Source organism: Tachysurus fulvidraco, chromosome 12 (genome assembly GCF_022655615.1).
Source record: "Tachysurus fulvidraco isolate hzauxx_2018 chromosome 12, HZAU_PFXX_2.0, whole genome shotgun sequence".
Taxonomy (NCBI): Eukaryota; Metazoa; Chordata; class Actinopteri; order Siluriformes; family Bagridae; genus Tachysurus; species Tachysurus fulvidraco.
The window spans coordinates 6414857-6436939 of record NC_062529.1 but is presented as its reverse complement, the minus strand read 5'-3'; the positions used below and the strand labels follow the sequence as shown (position 1 = coordinate 6436939).

Here is a 22083-nt window from a genome sequence, read left to right as displayed (position 1 = left end):
AACCATCCATCCACTCATCAGGGAATATATTAGGCTATACTTTTCACTGCACCAGTAATGAAACTGGATTTAGTCAGTTGTCCCTGTTACATTTGTTCCCTTTGGGACTTTGTGCTTCCTCAAACTTGCTGGATGGAGTTGGGTTTCTGAGATCAATGTCATCAATGTCTCCAGCCACAGACACACTCCTCTCCTCCTCTCCTCTCCTCCTCTCCTCTGCCTGCCTCAAGTGGCTTCGGGGAAGTGATAAAGGGGGTTAGTGTTAGATGGGGGCGGAAAGTTTGGCTTTTGCTCGCGTCGCGTCGCGTCTGGCCAATAATGTGCAGAGCGCAGCAGTGAACATCAGTTAAAAAGGAGACAGTCGGGCGCTGCTACGATTCCTATTAAACCCCCCGACAGCGTGTGTGTGCCTGAGTGTGTGTGGCATCGGTATGAGCTCTGTACACTCTCTGCGGCACATCTGATCATCTCTGATCCACAAATTCGGTACTGGATTTTCTCCAGAAAAAGGATTGATCACATCCACTGGACCACACCGTTTATCTCCTGCACGGTTTAAGTCTTGGAGCTCTGACAGGTGAGCTTTCTGCACACAAACACACACACACACACACACACACACACACACACACACACACACACACACACACACACACACACACACACACACACACACACACACACACACACACACACACACACACAGAGTTTTTACCTTTTACTCAGGAAATGTGAATGTAATGCACCTTTAAACATTATCCATATAAGATATGTCATTTACTTAAGGACCAATCTCGTATCTTTCATTAAAGTTTTTAAGGTTTACCAGTTTAAATACATGCATACAGTTTATAACTTATATACCCTGCCAGGGAGGTTTCTCTGCACTTGGCCTCTTTTTGGTGTTTCGATCTTAAATCTAAAGACATTTTTAAACAAGATTGAACCTTTTTCCCCATAAGAGCGCGCGTGCGTCACGAAGCAGGCCACCGTTAACCCTAAAACTTTGCAACTGGATCTCGGTACTTTAGTAGTACTATAAATGCAACAATAAAAGAAAAAAATTTCCGTGCAACTGAAGCAAGGATACATTGTTCATTTTCATGCTCTTTCATGCTCTATTTTTTTGTCATCACTAAACAAAAGTAGGCTCCAGTACTCCAGAACTAGAACAATTTGAAACGTTAGCACAAGTTTGAATATATGCATTTTTATTTTTTATTTTTTTTACACTAAAGTTTTAAAATGTAAAGTTATCTATTGGCTTATTGAGGACCAGGACTCCATACTCGATTCCTCAAACGATGGATGAACCCATGGCTTCCCAAACTTTTTTTTTTTTATAACCAGGAACCTTTTCTGATCTATTCCACACACAACCCCATCACACTGTGTTCACATGTATCACAATTATAAGCCCAAATATTTCACTTTATTAGTCACAGATCTTATAAATCAGGTTATTTATTACTGTAGATTTGTACAATATTTTAGGTGCACATGGAAATCGCCTTATTACTTGTTTCCTTTGTAATGTTGTGACCAGTTTCCACGTATAAAATGATATAAACCTGCCTTTTTTAGCTTGCAGTTAAATACAAACAGACCTAAATTTTTGGAAAAAGCTTTGGAAACGATGCATGCAGTTCATTCATCATTTTAATATTATAGTGGTTGCTAGGAATTCTCATCAACAGCAGGAAAACTGGATTTTAATCATTAGACATTCAGAAAAAAGAGCACTGTAAAGTGCAAAGGTTTGGGATTTGTTTATATAAATCTTTTATTTGGAAATGTATGTATGCATATATTATATACAGTATATTTAAAACCCTTGCGAACTACGGACCAGGAATCTCCTAAGAACATGATATGTCTTGTATGGCAGGAAGAACATGTTTAAATGTAGAGGATCATTGTTAAAACCCCCTCCAGAAAGCTTCTATCATAAAATAACTTGCACTTTGTTTTTGTCTTTTTGCAGAATGTCTTTTTGCAGATTGGTGCAGTTCACGTGTGCTGTGCTTTTGCTGTTGGTTCTTGTATCCTGTGCAGCGGAAACCAGAGCCACCCAAGGCGCTATTCCTAATCCGGGCAAAAGCAAACCAAACGAGTCTGAGAGACGACAGAGCGGCTCTTCCTCGTCGTCGTCATCATCCTCATCGTCGGGCAGAGGTAGAGGCTCGTCTTCCTCTGCAGAAGAGGTGCTGGAATCCAGTCAGGAAGCGCTGCATGTGACCGAGCGCCGTTACCTGAAGCGCGACTGGTGCAAGACACAGCCGCTGAAGCAGACCCTGCATGAGGAAGGCTGCGTAAGCATCACCATCCTCAATCGCTTCTGCTACGGCCAATGCAACTCCTTCTACATCCCGCGCCATGTGCGCCGAGAGGAAGGAGCCTTCCAGTCGTGCTCGTTCTGCAAGCCGAGGCGCTTCACCACCATGACCTACACGCTGTCCTGCCCTGACCTGCAGCCGCCCACCCGCAAGAAGCGCGTCCAGCGCGTCAAGCAATGCCGCTGCATCTCCATCGACCTGGACTGAAGTGTCAGATCAGCAAAATGCTACTGTTGGTGGAACTTTAATCTTGAGGTCTTAAGTTCTAAGGACTTATTTGAATGAAAAGAACAAATGAAAAGCACATTTTAAGACTGATTGCGCTGATATGGCGCAACCAGACGAACTCCAGCCAAGCGCACCGTCATGGACACAACACCTATTTCATCATGCATAAAAAAAATGGCATCATTTATCATCACGTAGTTTCTCCACCGACAGTCCAAATCTCAGCCTCATCCAAGCATTAAACATATACACGTGTTATTTTCCTCACTTTTTAAAAGGAGCAAATGTGCACAAAACAAGACGACTCGAATCCACTGGCAAAAACACAGCACCCTTTTGCATCATTATGGAAACATTTTGGGACCTTAATAATAGTTATTAATAGGTAATCATGTAACAGCCTGTTTATTTCTTTTAGTGCTGGAAGGTGTTTTTTTCCACCATGTGGAAATTAGTGGTGATCTAACATGACAGGTACAGAAGACTTTTTTTTATTTTTTATTTTATTTAATATGATAGAAGGACACTTTTATAATAGCAGGTGTATGATGTTGTCTGTCTGTTGTGAATTTTGTGTTGTGGACATTTTTATGTTCCAATTATTCTAATAAGACCTGCGTGAGAATGACATCATAAAACTTAAACACTTACTATATGATTTATTTAAAAGCAAATCTTGCAAAAAAAAAAAAAAAAAAGGGTACCGGACTTGTTTATAATGCAAGTATTGCTGTCCATTCTGTTTACAAGTCTTTCTACATGATTGTTTAATGGGATTGCTGCTTTATCTTGACTGTAGGCCTATTGAGTTAATGTATTAATAAAAAGTGAAACAAATCGACTTGAGTCTCTTTCTGGACAGTGAATCTTTACATATCCAGCCTGGAAAACGGATGTCATATGTATATATTTATGCATCTTATATTAATCTGAATCGCAAATAATCCCTGAATTTAAGGTCTCGCAGTCACGTTTGTTTTCATGGATAGATATTAATAATAATAATAAAAAAAAACACAACACAGAACATATTGTCTTGAACCAGAAGCACTTATTGTCACTTACTTAGAGGCTGTAATGTGCTTTTATAAATATGTTAAAATTGTGTTTTAGGGCCTTAAGTGTACTTATAGGGAATGAATTAAAAAAAAAAAAGAAGAGTCTGAAGAGACTGCCTTTATGCCATATATAAGAGAATATAAAGTGAGTAACATTTCCCATTTCACCTTATTCAGAATTGGTTCATGCCTAAAATAATATACAACAAATACAAAAAAATGGAGTGCCATAAATATGTTTCAGATTTAATGCATGACTTTGGTGTGAAGTGAGAGGAAACATTTGGTGCATGTGAGCTAATGTTGGTCATGTCCTGATTTTCCCCACGGTTGCCAAGTTCAGTTTTTATGCATATGAACAAACTGTTGAAAGAACAACTTCACACCAACCACAAGTGGGAATGAGTGAATTTTATGGGACAGACAGACAGGACAAAAACAGCAAAGAGAAGAAGGCCAAGATTAATGACATTGAGACAATGTTGATACTCACACCACATATTTGGAATGAATAAACAGAAACTGTAAGCTTATGTGTCCATTTGACACGGTCACTTGTCCGAGACACTTAATTTGTTCTTACAGATGGGAAAAATATGAAATCATGAGCAATTTGGTAATAAGAAGGAATTTACTTGAGGCACAAAAAAAATCACTCATTAGAAGTTATAAATATAATATATATATATATATATATATATATATATATACGTACATATATATATATATATATATATATATATATATATATATATATATATATATATATATATATATATACGTATATATATATATATATATATATATATATATATATATATATATATATATATATATATATATATATATATATATATATTCATATCCATCTTCAGGTACAGGTTCACTAATTTGTTCACTTTTCAACACATCATTTAAAGGATATTAGCTTCGGCAAAATGTTAGGAAAATAAATATATTATATTGTACATGGACACGATGGCTCTCACGAGCCATAACTGTTGTTCAGCGAGGAGCTTGCATAGAAACTACAAGTGAGGTGCATGAGACATAGTAGAGGAGGTAAAACATATCTAGTAAAAAGGAAGTGGCACGAGGGCTGCTGCTGCAAGCAGGAAAGTGCATGTGACCGTCGTATACCTACACCTACAGAGACTGAGTAGGTACATAGAGTTTAAACCACGTTACTCATGAGACGAGACCAAAACTGTTTAAAAAAAAACCTCTGACTGATGGTTTTCTCTCTCCTCTAACTCTGAGTTTTATTGGTAACTTGAGGTGTGTAAGTGAGGTCTTTACTGACTGACGAGTTCTGGCAGTCTGCCATTCTGTCTGCACTAATGTATATATTCTATAGAAAATAAATATATAGAGAAAGCCTTATGACCTAGAAGTTTATAAAAACCCTTTATAGGCAAAGTGTATCACTCTCTCTCTCTCTCTTCCTGCCTGTCTCTCTCTTTTCACCTTAAATGCATCAAGCCTTACAAGATGGCTGTTAAAAAGTTTTTAATAAATGTCCTGTTCTTTGAATGAATGCGGACGTCTCACCTCACTGTCTTTTCTTTTTCTTTCTTTTCTTTTTTTTTATCCATTGAGATTTAATTTGTCAAATAAATTCTTTTAAATCAAGCTGAGATTCTGAAATGCAAAATATTTGCAATCATTCGTACGATGGAACCTTTTCCGACCAGGAGCACCTTTACCAGGAGATGTCTCTGCTCTTCATATGGACATGGAGATGGCTCATTTCCTGATGAGTCCCTCAACTCTTGATTGAACTTGAATGTCCACAAAAAGAGGGAAACACAGACTTCCAGATTTCTGGTGAGCAGTACGTTACTATACATTATGGCAGAATAGACTAACATACTCCTGGGCAAAACTGTCCCTCTTAACATTGGATGAAATAATGCTTTAGCAGTCTGTACTTTCTTTTTTTTCTTCAGCTGGAGGGAACATTTGCCTCTTTCTGCCTCAGCCTTTCCTTCTGTAATGAGAGAGATTTTGAAAAATGGTAGTATAATAAATGTGTGTATTATAGATATACGGTACAATTTATGTGTGTGTCCGTTTCTTACCAGACTGTTGGCGTTGACCTTTTTCGTCTCCACTTTCTTCTCAGCCGTGATCTTTTTTACATTCAGCTGAGCTTCCTTTAGTCTAAAAAACATTTTGACACAATACTTTAAAAACTATATGTATGGTAGAATCTGTACAGTTATGTAGTCCAAAATCGCCGTGTGTCCGCTGTTAAGATTTAACGTTAATGTCAAAATACTGAAAATACGTACGTGTAGGGAATAAAGAGAGGAGCCATGGGAATAATTCATGTTATGATACCTGCCAAAACTAATGTAATGCTTTTCAGATTTAGTTTCATGCAACATATTAGTTTGTAATACAAGTATTAAATTAAATAAAAAAAATTAAATTAAATTTGTCACATTAAAAGACAAAACTGCAATTTGAGACCTTTATATGTTGAAGTTATAAAATGGTATCTAATAAATGCCTCTGTGTGGCATTTAAATCTGTGTGAGATCAAAAAAATCTATGTGAGACGTTTTACACCAAAATGATGCTCGAACGATCTGCTCTGATCTATTAAAGATCCAAATCTTATAAATAAATATCAAATAATCACTAAATTGTCTGGCTTTTTTTTTAATTAAAAGCTTTGCTTGAATATTTAATGAAATTGTTTGTTATTTACACTTCATCCGTACATAAAGCTAACTGTAGTTTCTAACATTTATAGTATTTGTCAGATCAGACGTCGTTATACAGAAAGACTTAAAGTTTATACGACTACGCAAATGATGGATAAGGGCCTTGCTCAGCGGCCCAGAAGTGGCAGCCTGGTGGACCTGGGATTCGAACTCACAACCTTCAGATCAGTAGTCTAGTAGTAGCAGCAGCAGTGGCTTCTTTGTAAAATAGTTTGATAATCACATCCCACTGGGAAAATGTGGACTAACTATTTCAGAATTCCTTATTAATGCATAACATGCTGGCTGTATGGAACCGTTTCACTAGTAAAATATTAAATTAAACCGAATAAGTACTCGGTTCTGAACAAAGTAGCTCATGATGGTTATTTCTTACAAAATGTCCCATACAAAATGTCCTAAAAATGGCTGTGAATTCAAGAATGAAAGAATAAAACTTGTATAAAAGTCTATTAAGGGTGAGTTATAAGAGAGATGATTTCTGGCTTTTATCATTTACAAAATGTTAAAGTTAATATTTAAAAGGTGTAAAAATGTAAAAGATTTATATCTAGGAAGCAAATTTTAGTGAGCTAACTTTATGTAAGTGGTAAGAAGGCCCGTGCGGACTTTAATCCTTTTCCTTTAATGTTCGAAAATCTCGATACATAAATTTCAATACATAAAAACTCCATCACACACAATGTAAATCCTCAGCACAGAGGAAAGAGAGTCGTGAGTTGTGATATCTCCAGCGTGCACCTCGTGTGAACGTGTAAAGCAAACCATAAAGTGTCCTCAGGCTGACAGTTCCTCTGAATTCCTCAGCTTGGAGCTTGGTTTAAAAGTTATCACCATGTGCGCTAGCTTTAACTCCCCCACCACCGTCCTGTGCCTGTAAAGCCTCCAGGGGGCCGCAGTGAGAGGTACTGTGCCCCCGGCTGAGATGCCCTGGGTCAGGTCCAAAGCTTTGATGCCCCTAGGACCTTAAACAGCAACCTAAAAGTAGTTTCTTTTTATTTGTCTGTATCGTCTGCAAAAATTTGGGCTGGGTCTCAGGTAAGTAGACCCAACTGCAAGCAGGGCCGAGAGTCTGGCATGTGTTATGGGGCTCCATTGCTTTGTTGGCTAATTGAAGCACAGAAACTGAAGGTACTGTGGCAGTTGATAGAGAGTGTGAGAATTTTAATGACGGCAAAGGTGTAAGGTAATCATTAAACTTTAATAATGTGTGTTAACTTCAAACAACACTGAAGCGTAGTTAAAGGCTGAATATAAATGTTCATATAGTTTGGACTCCATTTGTTCCACTCCATTAATCGACCCACTGATGAATCTTTTAGCTAAAAAAAACGTGAACGTTTAAAAAAAAAAATCTAACTGTTTTACTTCCAACTTTTTCCTAATGTCAAGTTCTACATACATTAGACACATCTCTAGTGGACTGTGGTGGCTCAAGTGGTTAAGGCTCTGGGTTGAGGATTAGGGTTCAAGCCGCAGCACTGCTAAGCTGCCACCATTGGGCCCTTGAGCAAGGCCCTTAGCCCTCACTGCTCCAGGGGTGCTGTATCATGGTTGACCCGGTGCTCTGACCCCAAACCGCTGACCTTCTGAAGTTGGGATATGTGAAGAAAGAATTTTACTGTGCTGTAATGTATATGTGATATTAGCAAACAAGGAACCTGATTTAAGCCAACACAAACCTGACCAGACAGTTACTAAGAACACGATCGTGGTTATGGGTCATTTGCTTGTCCCGTGAGCTTCATATCGGGTGTGTGGCTCAGGCCTGTGTGAAAGTTAAAGCCTCTGGATAACTATTTTGTTGTGTGCTGCTGGTTTCTAGTGTTGTCAAAAACCTTTTATTCTCAAGCAGGTGGCATTTGTCTTTTTTCTTTGTAAGAAGTGCATTCACCTTAGATTGCTCTAAATGATACCTTTAATGATACCTACCTACCTACCTACCTACCTACCTACCTACCTACCTATTTATTTATTTATTTATTTATTTATTGGTTTCTATCTATCTATCTATCTATCTATCTATCTATCTATCTATCTATCTATCTATCTATCTATCTATCTATCTATCTATCTATCTATCTATCTATCTATCTTTTCTTTTAATTTATTTCATTATTCCATTGCCCATTTGTATGTTTTATATTATGGTGTGTGTTTTAAATGAATTTTTGTAAAGTGACCTTGAGAGTCTAAAAGGTGCCCTCAAATAAAATGTATTATTATTATTATTATTATTATTATTATTATTATTATTATTATTATTATTATTATTATTATTAAAGAAATAACCAAAAAAAACCTTAAGGGTGCAAGATGGAACCTCATTCACATGGTCCAGGCTATTTATTTATTTGTTTGTTTGTTTGTTTGTTTGTTTGTTTGTTTGTTAATTGTTCACTTCCAATTAATATTGTTCTTCTCCACTAACTGGGGAAAAGGATTTCCATATAAAAAAGAGTTTAAAAACATTGTCCTCTTACTCACCTTTCCTGAGAGATGATCTTACTCTCACGTTTCCATACGTTCTTGAAATCGTTGCAGAATTCATACCATAGTAAGAAGACGTAGTCAGGTGAAGCTTCCTTCTCTCCAGATTTGGGCTTGACTCCGAAGTAGGTGACCATCTCCTTGAAGCTAGGAAAAACAAAAGTGAGATTTGGACAAGATCAGGACAATAATGACTGAACAGAAGCACAGACTCATTGGCTACTACTCTTCCTCTCAGCGTTAAAGGGGAGGACTGGGACAAGACTGGGACAATCCTCAGTCAGCAATTGCAAAAGTCCACTGCAGCACACTATAACAAATATGTGTTTTATTGTGTGCTTGTATTTCAATACGAAAGAGTTCATGTCAATATTTCATAGCTCTCAAGTCTCTCTAACTACACCTCTGAGTATTCATAAACTCGGTGTACCACAGATAATTCACTTGTAACTGAACCTGATGTTTTCCCAGCGTTCACAGCAGTGTTCCACAAGCTGCAGACACTACACCCTGCTCAGCAACCTGCTTTGATTCAGAGATTAAAGCGCTTCTCCTATTGCCGCTGTCATGCCTGTCTTATTGCCAGCCGTGACGCCGAAGGTTGCATGGGGATCCACAATCCTCCCCTGACCTCCAGACGGATGGGGCCTAGCATTGTGCTAATAGGAGACATGCTGTGTCCCGGATGGCGCCATGCCAGTGCCAAGATGCTTCCAATCTTTCTGGATGCTGTGCAGCATGAAACCATAGGCCGTTTATTATCCAGGGCCTTCCATAGCCATGGTAGTCTAAAAAACTAGTAGGAACATTTGGTTCTTTCTTTTCTTAGACAAGCGCTGAAATTCGGAGCTTTATGAACTGTGACTCACTGATCTATTTTCTCACTGGATTCTTTTATGATCTGGACAAGGAACAGACACAAATCACTAAGGGTCATGAACGAAACAGATCCTTCTCCATCATAATAGTACCGCTTGCTGCTAGTAGTTTGGAACCGTACAAGCATTCCCTTCATTCCCCCTGAATGGCAGGAAAGAAGCAATAACACAGAGCAAAACTACACAGCAGTAAAAATCTCCATCTTCCTATAAAACTGATATTCCATGCTCGCCTTTAAAAATCTTTAGATCTAAAATAGAAGAGTTAAACAACCTGGTTGAGGGATTTTAAAACTACCAATCTACCTACCAAGCCACCTAAAACATCTATATAGTGTTCCTTTTTACTTTTAAAGATTTCAGATGTTCTTTAAAAGATTTTAAAGATTGTATTTTACACACATTTAATATAAATCTATGTTTACAACACCACCCATACAAACACTGATCATTTGCACAAAAGGTCTTTAGAAGTGTACATATGTTTACAATCCTCCTACTTTTTTACTAATCTCTATTTGCACAGTGCCAATACATTCTGTACTGGCCAGAGCTACATTATATGTACCGGTCCTGTAGCGTATTGTATTGTTTGCCTTTGTCTGTCTTACACTTTTCGCACTAGGTTGCATACTATGCACTTTTCCATGCATTATTCAAGATTATGCTTAAATCAGCTTATCAACAAAACTGTCTTTACAACAATCACCAATTCTTTTGGCTGTTGTTGTGAACCCAGACTTTTGTTCAGAGTTGTGCTGTTAACAGTGGGATAAGATTAAGGGGAACCGATCTGTTACTGGATGCAAGGAGCCACTGGGGAGCAGAACATTTTCACAAAGCCACAAGTCAAGTGGAACAGTGTGACTAATGGGTGCCGGTGTGACAGCTAAGGCTATCACAAACAGGGGAATGTTAAAGGGCTGTGTAGATTGGATATGTCAGGGAAGTCCTGGAAAGGCGAGAAAATAAAGTGCTTTGTCTATGTTGCCTCATTAAGCTGATTATTCATTGAATAGATTTGCTCACTAAACCCTTGTTTTTTTGTCTTTCCAAAAGTCTTTTAATCTACTAATCATTTTTAAGGAGATGAAAACCTGCACATGCTTCCTCTGACATCAGAGTTGCTGTGTCTAAGATACAGTAACAGCACTGCAAGACCTTCTTTTGTTGAATCCTCCATTCGTTCGTTCATTCGACCTTGTGTGTGTGTGTGTGTGTGTGTGTGTGAGTATATATATATATATATATATATATATATATATATATATATATATATATATATATATATATATATATATATATACACACACACACACACATATACATATATATAAATATACACACATATATATATAAATATACACACACACACACACACACACACACACACACACACACACACATATATAAAACACACTGGGAAAATAAGCACTAGTTTAAGTGTTTCAGGAAGAGGTAGGTCTTTAGCCATCGTTTGAGAGACGGTGGGACCAGTCGAGCAGTGCTAGTACTGCAGATCGGAGTGATTGTGGTGCAGTGTATGGAGTGATAAGAGCTTTGGTAAAAAGGAGCTGGTCCATTTTTGACATCATTGTGTAGGGATATTGCAAATTCCTGACCTGGAGTTGTATCACATGGAATGCCCAGTGGGTCAGTTTTGATAACTGCTAGTTATTGCTTTATCCTGGTCAAGATCATGCGAGGAATCATTAATCGACTGTTCAACTAGTCCCACAATCACTCAAGGTACAGAAACTCCTACCACCATACAGAGTTCTAGATCACATGTGGGACCCTGTAGCTATAATAATACCTGCATCACCACTTTTAATCACCTCCACCTACGTGAATCTTTCATTAAAAAATCATTCATTCATTCATTCATTTTCTACCGCTTATACGAACTTCTCGGGTCACGGGGAGCCTGTGCCTATCTCAGGCGTCATCGGGCATCGAGGCAGGATACACCCTGGATGGAGTGCCAACCCATCGCAGGGCACACACACACTCTCATTCACTCACACACTCACACACTTCGAGCAATTTTCCAGAGATGCCAATCAACCTACCATGCATGTCTTTGGATCATTGGAGGAAACCGGAGTACCCGGAGGAAACCCCGAGGCACGGGGAGAACATTCAAACTCCACACACACAAGGCAGAGACTGGAATCGAACCCCCAACCCTGGAGCTGTGAGGCAAACGTGCTAACCACTAAGCCACCGTGCCCCCCCTTCATTAAAAAATAACAAAGGGAAATTAGTTGTTTTATTAAAGTGCATCCGATTTTTATTTTTACTGAAACATCATTAGACAATCAATAATAAGGTTTATCAGATGCCTCTAAACAATACAAAGTATTCTATTTGAAACAGAGCTTCTATAATAAAATATTATTCTATATATTATCTATAATTCAAGGCCTGTGTATATGATTGTGCCACTTCCTTTTTTTTAATCTAAAAACATTAAGAAACACCGACTAAGAAAGCGTATAAATAGGTTATTGCTCTGAGAAGCATCCCTGGAGGCACCCAGGCCAACATCAAAGACTATGAGAAAAGAGTCAGAGACGGCACACACATTAGCTGGCATGCCACTTAATCTTGGGAAGTTTATTACACATCTCAGTAAATAGCCTAACTAACACTTTAGTCTAAAGCAGCAGTCACATTGCTTTGATTGGTTTATTCTACTTTATTCTACTAAAGCAACATTTCTACAGTGGATTCAAGCAGCACAAACACACACTCACACTCACACACACACACACACACACACACACACACACACACACACACACACACACACACACACACACACACACACACACTCACACTCACACTCACACTCACACACACACACACACACACACACACACACACACACACACACACACCACACACCCGCACGAACACACACACACAAACACACCACACACACACACACACACACCCCACCAAAACACACAACACACTAAAACACACACACACACACACACACACACAACACACAACAACACACACACACACACACACACACACACACACACACACACACACACACACCCTCACTAACACCCTCACTATCACACACACACACACACACACACACACACACACACACACACACACACACACACACACACACACACACACACACACACTCACTCACACACTCACTAACACACACACACACACACACACACACACACACACACTCACACACACTCACACACATACACACTCACACACACGCACACACACACACACACACACACACACACACACACACACACACACACACACACACACACACACACACACTCACTAACTCTCTCTCTCTCTCTCTCTCACTCTCTCTCTCTCTCTCTCACACACACACACACACACACACACACACACTCACACACACTCACACGCACACACACGCACACACACACACACACACACACACACACACACACACACACACACACACACACACACACACACACACACACCCCCCCCTTTATTTCAAACACCTCTATATTTGCACATTCAGACTTTTATTTAATCAGCCAATCATGGGGCTGCAGGACAATTAAAAAGAAGCAGGAAACCAGCTTCAGTTAATGTTCATTAATCACCATTTTAGAACATGCACATTAATAAGTACCTGTCATGTTACAGCTGACAGATCTATCAAAGCTGTAGTAACATGAATCTTTAGCTTTTAACAAATTAATTTTAGGAGTCTATTAAGGAAAAGGTGTTGTGGATTAAATGTTTGAAATAAAATAAAAAATGCTAAGGAAGCATATTTTCAGTCTTCTTCTGCATTATATAATCCCCCCCCCCCCATTTTTTCTCTTATTTATCATTATTGGATGATGGAGAGCAAAATTACTGATCAACGCTACAGTTTCATTGAGAAATCTGTGCCTCACACAGGCCACACAGTGTCACACAGTATAGCAAAGGTAGCTTCCTCTCTGGTGTGGACGCCCACCCAGCTCCAGGAGATTAAGTGTGTAGCCATATCCATCACCAGCATGTCACATTAATGAGGTGTGTTCATGGGAAATTGGAGCGTACCACTCATTCCATCTTGGGACGACCAGGTCTTTGGTCTGCTTCGAGGACTAAATTAATGGTGAATGAAAAAAAGCCTTTTTTTCTTTAGCCGCTAGGGCCTTTTGATCAACATTGATCAACGTCCCTCTCCTCTCTTTCTGGCATCCATGCACACTTTTTGATTTATGGATAAATTCTGCCTTGTTTCCATAGTCGATTGTCTCTATGTAAACAAGGAAAAATAATCAATTTTCTTTGTCATTTCATGACAAATTTTCCCTTCATGAAAAGTTCCAGATATCCTTTCTGCAGTTTGGCATCTACATCTCGAATGTTTCAGTATGAATCAACAAAGCCAGTTGCACTAATACAAGTGATAAGAATAAATGACAAGTAGCCCACCTCTGTATATATATATGTGTGTGTGTGTGTGTGTGTGTGTGTGTGTGTGTGTGTGTGTGTGTGTGTGTGTGTGTGTGTGTGTGTGTGTGTTGGGGGAATGCTGGGAATGTCCCAAAAAAGGATAGAATATCTCATTTTGACATTTGGCTGTTCCCCAGAACCCAAACAAAAATTTTGAAAGCTATTTATAGAAAAAAGAATTTCCTTTTGTTTACTGAAATTAAGGTCATTGTTACATTTTGGTACAGGCATAGCATATGGTAAGCTGCATAAATAAAGACCCCACAAGGACAGTATGACAGATCCATGATGTAGAAAACTTTTAGAGCTTTTTTTAGAGAAAATCCTGTGAAAAAACATAATTTTAACCAGTAAGTCAGTCAGTCAGCAAGAAATCAAGTCAGTCAGTCAGTCAGTCAGTCAGCAAGCAAGCAAGCCAGTCAGTCAGTCAGTCAGTCAGTCAGTCAGTCAGTCAGCAAGCAAGCCTGTCAGTCAGCAAGCAAGCAAGCCAGTCAGTCAGTCAGTCAGTCAGTCAGCAAGCAAGCCAGTCAGTCAGCAAGCAAGCAAGCCAGTCAGTCAATCAGTCAGTCAGTCAGCAAGCAAGCCAGTCAGTCAGCAAGCAAGCAAGCCAGTCAGTCAATCAGTCAGTCAGCAAGCAAGCTAGCCAGTCAGCCAGCCAGCCAGTCAGTCAGCAAGCAAGTCAGTCAGTCAGTCAGTCAGTCAGCAAGCAAGCCAGTCAGTCAGTCAGTCAATCAGTCAGTCAGTCAGTCAGCAAGCAAGCTAGCCAGTCAGCCAGCCAGCCAGTCAGTCAGCAAGCAAGTCAGTCAGTCAGTCAGTCAGTCAGTCAGTCAGCAAGCAAGCCAGTCAGTCAGTCAGTCAATCAGTCAGTCAGTCAGTCAGTCAGCAAGCAAGTCAGTCAGTCAGTCAGTCAGTCAGTCAGCAAGCAAGCCAGTCAGTCAGCAAGCAAGTCAGTCAGTCAGTCAGTCAGTCAGCAAGCAAGCCAGTCAGTCAGTCAGTCAATCAGTCAGTCAGTCAGTCAGTCAGCAAGCAAGTCAGTCAGTCAGTCAGTCAGTCAGCAAGCAAGCCAGTCAGTCAGTCAGACAGCAAGCAAGTCAGTCTGTCAGTCAGTCAGCAAGCAAGCCAGTCAGTCAGTCAGTCAGTCAGTCAGCAAGCAAGCCAGTCAGTCAGTCAGTCAGTCAGTCAGTCAGTCAGTCAGTCAGTCAGCAAGCAAGCCAGTCAGTCAGCAAGCAAGCAAGCCAGTCAGTCAGTCAGTCAGCAAGCAAGTCAGTCAGTCAGTCAGCAAGCAAGCCAGTCAGTCAGTCAATCAGTCAGTCAGTCAGTCAGTCAGTCAGTCAGTCAGTCAGCAAGCAAGTCAGTCTGTCAGTCAGTCAGCAAGCAAGCCAGTCAGTCAGTCAGTCAGTCAGAAAGCAAGCAAGCAAGCCAGTCAGTCAGTCAGTCAGTCAGTCAGTCAGTCAGTCAGTCAGTCAGTCAGTCAGCAAGCAAGCAAGTCAGACAGTCAGTCAGCAAGCAAGCAAGCAAGCAAACAAGTCAGTCAGTCAGTCAGCAAGCAAGCAAGTCAGTTAGTCAGTCAGTCAGTCAGTCAGCAAGCAAGCAAGTCAGTCAGTTAGTCAGTGAGTTAGTCAGTCAGTCAGCAAGCAAGCAAGTCAGTCAGTTAGTCAGTGAGTCAGTCAGTCAGTAAGTAAGTAGGAAAGTAAGTAAGTACACATAAGTAAGTAAGTAAGTGCCACAGACGCCTGTACAAATGTGAAACATTTCTATTATCTGATGTTCCTAACATGTCAGAACAGCCAATGATGCCTGGCTAACATCTCTCATAAATCTCACTTGGCAACGTTCCCCAGTGGATGTCATAAACTTCCATGCATAATCCAAATCTCAAGCCAATACTGTAAACACAAGGCTCTTGTAATAACTAATGAATGTCCTACCTTTTCTGGGCAGCGTTGAGGTTCTCATCTTCAGCCGCATACTTTGCTTTTGCTGCCGAAGAAAAAAAAACATTAAAAAGAATCAATAATCAATTCAAATTATATTGATGTTCTTTATTTGTTTAAAAAATACATCTGTTTCTATTATACAGCATCTGGCAGACGCTCTTATCCTGAGCAACTTACAAAGGTTAAGTTGCTTTCTAGCAAGTACATCGTGTGCAACCTAGTGCAAACAGACAAAACAGACAATACAAAACACTACAGGACAAATAGGCAAAATAGCACTGACTAGTCCAGTGTACATTCTGTATATTATACAATATATATATATATATATACTTGAGTAATAGCAGCAGTTTGATGAGGTTTTGAAATATGGTGTGCAAACAGCAACTGAGTGAGGGATTTGATTTTGTAAAGTTCAGTGCAGTTCACACAGTTGAGTGTGAATCTGTGTGTGTATGTGTGTGCATGTGTGTGTGTTTGGTATAGCTCATTTCTGGGTATTGAGGAGTCTGTTGGCTTGGGGAAGAAACTGTTGCACAGTCTGATTGTAAGAGCCTGAATATTTCGGTACCTTTTTCCAGATGGCAAGAAGGTGAAGAGTGTGTGTGAGTGGCAGCTTGGCGTTCCTGGGATTCAAACTCATAAACGTCCAATCAGAAGCCTAACATCTTAACCACTGAGCTCTCCAGCTGATTAATATTTCAATGAGTAAGAAACATGAAAAAGCTAAATTTATGCTTCAGGAGAAAGAAGACTATGGTGATGAGACTAATCGACTAAACCATGCGCTAGTCAGCGTTGTGGGGAGCTGTGGCATGGTTATGCGCAATTTACTCCAATTCCCATCAGCCCCAGCATGTCACATGTCCCAGTCACATTCACTTGTGGAACTGGGGAAGTTCACACTAATGCAAAGTAATTTACTGTCAAGCTTCTGATGATATCGAGTTTGTCTGTTGCAGTGTTGTTCAAGAATTATTATTTTTTTTTTGCACAATAAAAGCCCGAGAGCCAGTCTGGCAGTAGGAAACACTGGCAGGCTAAATGTGCTATGTTAGTTTAAAACCAACTGTACAGTCAAAATTTTATACGTTTCTTCTTCTTTTTTTCTGTGATTTAATGGACTGTTAACACATTATCACTTTGTATGTGGTGTGTAGGCCGCTGTTTTGTTTCTCAAGCCAACTCTCTCCTGCTACTATTTTTTATCTACCTTTAAATCAAAATAAAACTGAAATAAGATCTTTGGGCTGTTAGAGACATTCGGAGTTGTGGCTTGCATGTCACTGTCCAATCCTACACAGATAGATTAGAGTCAGATCAGCGGCTTGCCAGCTTAAAGGGAGTGATCCAGATTCCTACTGAGCCTGGTGGAATGTGGTGGAAAAACTTCCCGCGCTGCAGAAATCACTCTTGCCGCCCATCATTAAGCTCTAGACATCTTCTGTATTGTGCTGTGCTCTCGGCTACAAATTGGTACGTCATTAATGATATTATTTTGATATATCGGTTTATTATTTTACACATTTATTACACTAAAAGCATTGAGGCTGTAAATTGATTTTTTTGCATGTGTATATCAGTGAAGAAAGCCTTGACAGGTCCTTTCTGCATGCTGCAGTGATGTCGTGAAACAGTTTTCACATTAACTATAGAAAAGTCAACTGCTCGACTACTTGTTTACGAATGATTAGAATTTTTTGATTACTTGTGTTTGTGTGTGTGTGTGTGTGTGTGTGTGTGTGTGTGTAGCCAGAGCAAGGAATAAAAGCTTGTTGTGGAGACGGCCGTGTAAAAGTGTCTAAATGCAAGGCAGATGTGTACGGTGGGCCAGGCTGAGGTGCAAGAATTTATCTAGGGCCAGAGAGAGCCTGTGATCTCAGATTTATTGCATTTTTTTTTTTCATTTTTTTTTTCTGATTCACCCTTTTTTTTTTTTTACTTTGTTGAGGGGGGACCATTCCCACTCGAAAAGATTTAAGAGGGGGAAGTCTCCAAAAATTGTTCAAAGGCAGGTTTTTGGGGTCTTAGCTGAGGAGGAGGTTGGGGTAAAGAGTGTGGGGGAGTTGAATGTGCACTACTAAACGTCCCGTTCCACTCCATACTTAGCGTATATATGTACTTATGTGTGTGTGTGGCTGATTATCAGAGGTGAGCTAAATGACAGGAGAGGGGCACTGTGGTGGGATAATGGACAAAAAGGGGCGGCCCATGACCAATGGCGTTGGTCTCAGCAGGGGTGGACTGGCGCCGGAGGTCCCTCTCTTTCCCTCGATATGTGTGTGTGTGTGTGTGTGTGTGTGTGTGTGTGTAGGTGGCAAGGCCACTCATAAGAGCAGTGTGAGAGCGGAGAGAGGGAAAGGATGTGCGAAACCCCCCCAAACAACCCTTAACACCCCCACCCCAAGAGCTCCCTCTGTAAACATGAAACCACTAGTAGCTAACTAGAAAGTTATGGGACTCACGCGCTGAGAGCTACAATAAATTAAGGCTTTAAAAGCTCCACTCACTTTTTTGCAAGCACACTTGCCCCACACCTTCTGTAACCACAGTCTCAAAAATTCGGCAGTAATTGTGAAGTCCTCTAACTAGGATTGACATGCAACACATGTACTCGACTGTGTAGATTAAAATGATTCTTTCATTGAGGCGTTTTTAGGGCTGGTTTCCTATAATGAAATCTTTCTATCCTGATGGGAGCGGTCTATTCTAGGATGAAAGAACTCACATCCACAAACATATCCAAGTATTGCTTGATTTTCCTTTATCATCCATCTGTATGTACAGTAAGCAGAAATAAACATCCAGACCCTCCTGTTTTGTTTATTAAATATACATACAGTGTATATATTCATTTCAAATTTACACACATCGTGAAGTAATTTCGTCCTCATGCTTCAGTCTTAAGTCATTTTGATAGCAGTTTTGCTTTAAACTTTAGTATGCTTAATTGTGTATATGGAGTTTTTGTGGATCAAACATGCAATCATTTGTTTCTCCACCCCAGCTAGTTTTGTTTTGTCTATTGTTTAAGAAAGGCTCTGATGAAGAGCTCAGAGTTTGTTTGTTTTTTTAAACGGAGGAGTTAAAAAGGTGTATGAACGTAGACGAATGTTATTGTTCTCTCTGTAAATGTTGCTCCTGCTGCTTTCAGGTTGTCTTGCAAATCTTTTTTGAGGACTGCTGGCTTTTCTATTAGTTTCTTTATCATTAGTCTGGCTAGGAATTGTGAAATCTTGCATGATGTGATTTTTCTACCCCAATATTGTTCAATAATGTTGAATCTGACAACGTTAAGGAAGCTCATTCACCTTCACCATGATTGTCTTATAACGATGTCTTAATATTATTGTGAAGTATATTAAATTATATTAATTTCCTCTAATATATATGGAGTGGCCATTTTATATTAAATTATATTTAATTTCCTCTAATATATATGGAGTGGCCATTTTACTGGCTGGGCATCTGATGAGCTTTGCATTTAACCTTGACATTTGGGAACTCTGAGCTTTGCGCAGCAGTACCACAGTGGCACCAGGTTTCAAGTTTCATGTTTATTTTCACTTGCATGAAGTGCTTTAAAAATTGTTATATGATTAAATTAAATTGTTTTGTTGTACACTCCAGTGCAGAACTAGAGTGAATATGGTAAATAGCTTTTATGTACAAAAAGTAGCTACATTAAGCAAGTGAACTAATAGTAAATTTGAAACAAGAATCATATTTGAATCTAAGTGGGAGATATTAAGTGTCTTAAATCAATGCTCTAAATTATTGAACTATTCATGTATTCTAGCAAATTTTAAAAATAGTTATATACTTAACAATGTGAACATTTTATACAGTCCAAAAGTGCCATATATATCAGTACTATCCATCAATCAGAGTTCAGTGTCCATGTTTGATTTCTGATACACCGCATGCTGATGCTCCTCTCCCATTTTATCCAGGCTTGGGACCAGAACTAGGAGTCCCTGTCTCTATGGGTCCCTGTGTCTGGGTTGGGTCCCTTTCCAGAAATCAAACCCGGGTCCCTTTCGAGGAATCAAACCACAAGAGCCTGCCACTGGACCACCAGGGACCCTTTCCATTGTAAACATAAGTAATAATATTAAACCATTCATCAGATTTTGTAAGGTAATAATATAATACTGACATATTAAGTATTATTATCTGAATAATAACTGCACTGTTTTAGTGTTATTAACAGAACAGACAAAACGTTTGCGTGTAAGATACCCTGCTTGGCAAAGCTTACGTTTTCTGTATGGATCTGATTATCTCCTGAAGGTCTAAACTTTTATCAGACATCTCTGTAACTATAAACACAAAAATCCAAAAGGCTTAATCTTTTATTGTGTTATATGATCCTTTATAAATCTGAAGTTCACCCTGAATATACAAATGTGACTGACTGACTGACTGAATAAATGAATGTGAGGTATGGAGTATTGTAGGAGTGAGTCGAAAGGTAACCAGATTACAAGAGAATAACTAATTGACTGAATAAACGAGAGAAGCATGGGCTCTCCTATGGAGGTAACCGCAGGGAGGTCTGTTAAAGGGGACAAAAGGGGCGGGAGGTCATGGAGCCAGGAGAGGGGGAGGAAGGTAAATGGATTATAGCAAAATGGATGAATGAGTTTGGAAGACGTTAAAGCTGCTCAGATCACAGGCAGGTTTAAGAGCTTGCATGCAGGCCGTTCGAGTTCACCTGCGCCTCCTGCTGCGAGAGCCCCTGTCACTGAGACCTCACCGTAAAGCATTCATATATGAATTACGAAGTACTGCTATGTATACACACATGGCCACACTCTTTTAAAACAGCGTGAGAAAACAGTAAAGAGTTAACACAGACACAGTACTGTCAAGAACATAAGCACTCTATTCAAAACAAACCGAAGAATCAAAAAGTAGCAGCAGTAAGTACTGTATAACCTGCTAAAGACAAACAGCACTTCAGCTTCTTCCAGCCTGTTCCACCTGGTCTAAGGAAAAGTGTGCCAAACTCCTCCAACCCATAATCCCTTAGAGAAACTGCCCTGAATCACTGACCCACTGAAGCAGACTCAAAAATACCTGCTTGGCCTTTTCCACCATTAAAAGAGCTCTGACTTCCAAACAATCTCAGTCCTTCTAATACTTTAATCTCCATTTGTTTTGTAGATTGAAGCCAAGAACTTAGCTTAGGAGAAGGACAATGTCATTGCTAAGCTCCTACTACTTCAAAAGCAAAAACAGGTGGAAAGCCAAAGGAATTCTGTTTACATCGAGAACTTTATAAATATCCTACTGGATCCAAAGTTATTAACTCTTCACTGCTACACACTGTTTGTGGCAGTTACAGTCCAAAGTCATCCTCATGGTTTCTGTGTGGTACTATCCAAAGCAATCCCATGTATCTCGTGCCAGCAGCCTCTGAGTGACGAGGCTCCAAACAGAAATAGAACATCAGGTCTAGAGAGCAAAAGGGGTCAGGTTCACTGGTATCTAAGATTTGTCACACTGTACAAGATGATCGCAATAAATTCCTGGCCAAATAATAGATAGAAAAGAAGCCATTGTTTGTCACATATACCTCACTACAAAATTCCAACTTCACATATCCCAGATTGTTAGGTAGTTGGGATCAGAGCAAAGAGTCGTGATACAGCACCCTTGAAGAAGATAGCTAAGATTAAGTGCCTTGCCCAAGAGCCCAACAAGCATCCTGTCACTGGTGGGGTTTGCCACTCTCAGATAACAAGGCTGTTGCTCAGATCTTATCATGTCTGATGGGCATATCATGGTGCATGTCAGCTCATCAGTTAAAACTCTATCCCAGCAAAACTTAACCTCTGATAATCCCAGGTGATTTATCCCCAGGTCAGGATCTTGCAATATCCCTACACAACAATCTGATCTCCCTTTAGTCACAGCTCGCAACCTTGGGGTAACCA

At 39.7% G+C, this 22083-nt stretch overlaps 2 protein-coding genes across 4 annotated transcripts in view; one reads left to right on the top strand and one right to left on the bottom strand.

Moving 5' to 3' along the window:
* Positions 1-48: 48 nt before the first annotated feature.
* Positions 49-3405, top strand: grem1b (gremlin 1b). The gene is made up of 2 exons (XM_027173620.2): positions 49-577; positions 1985-3405. Exon 2 carries the CDS (start codon positions 1986-1988, stop codon positions 2541-2543), a length of 558 nt encoding a protein of 185 aa, XP_027029421.1. The 5' UTR covers positions 49-577; position 1985; the 3' UTR covers positions 2544-3405.
* Positions 3406-4476: 1071 nt separating this feature from the next.
* The window catches only part of LOC113660284 (formin-like), an 88488-nt gene continuing 70881 nt past the window's right edge, over positions 4477-22083 (bottom strand). For all 3 annotated transcript variants that reach the window (XM_047821335.1, XM_027173643.2, XM_047821336.1), the window contains 4 exons: positions 16133-16184; positions 8842-8991; positions 5704-5785; positions 4477-5612 (listed from right to left, as the gene is read on the bottom strand). In XM_047821335.1, the coding sequence (XP_047677291.1) occupies positions 5568-5612; positions 5704-5785; positions 8842-8991; positions 16133-16184 (329 nt within the window). In that variant the 3' untranslated portion in view covers positions 4477-5567. The remainder of the gene's footprint in view (positions 5613-5703; positions 5786-8841; positions 8992-16132; positions 16185-22083) is intronic.

Coding starts and splice junctions, on each gene's coding strand:
- grem1b (XM_027173620.2), top strand. CDS start 1,986: ATGTCTTTTTGCAGATTGGTGCAGTTCACGTGTGCTGTGCTTTTGCTG.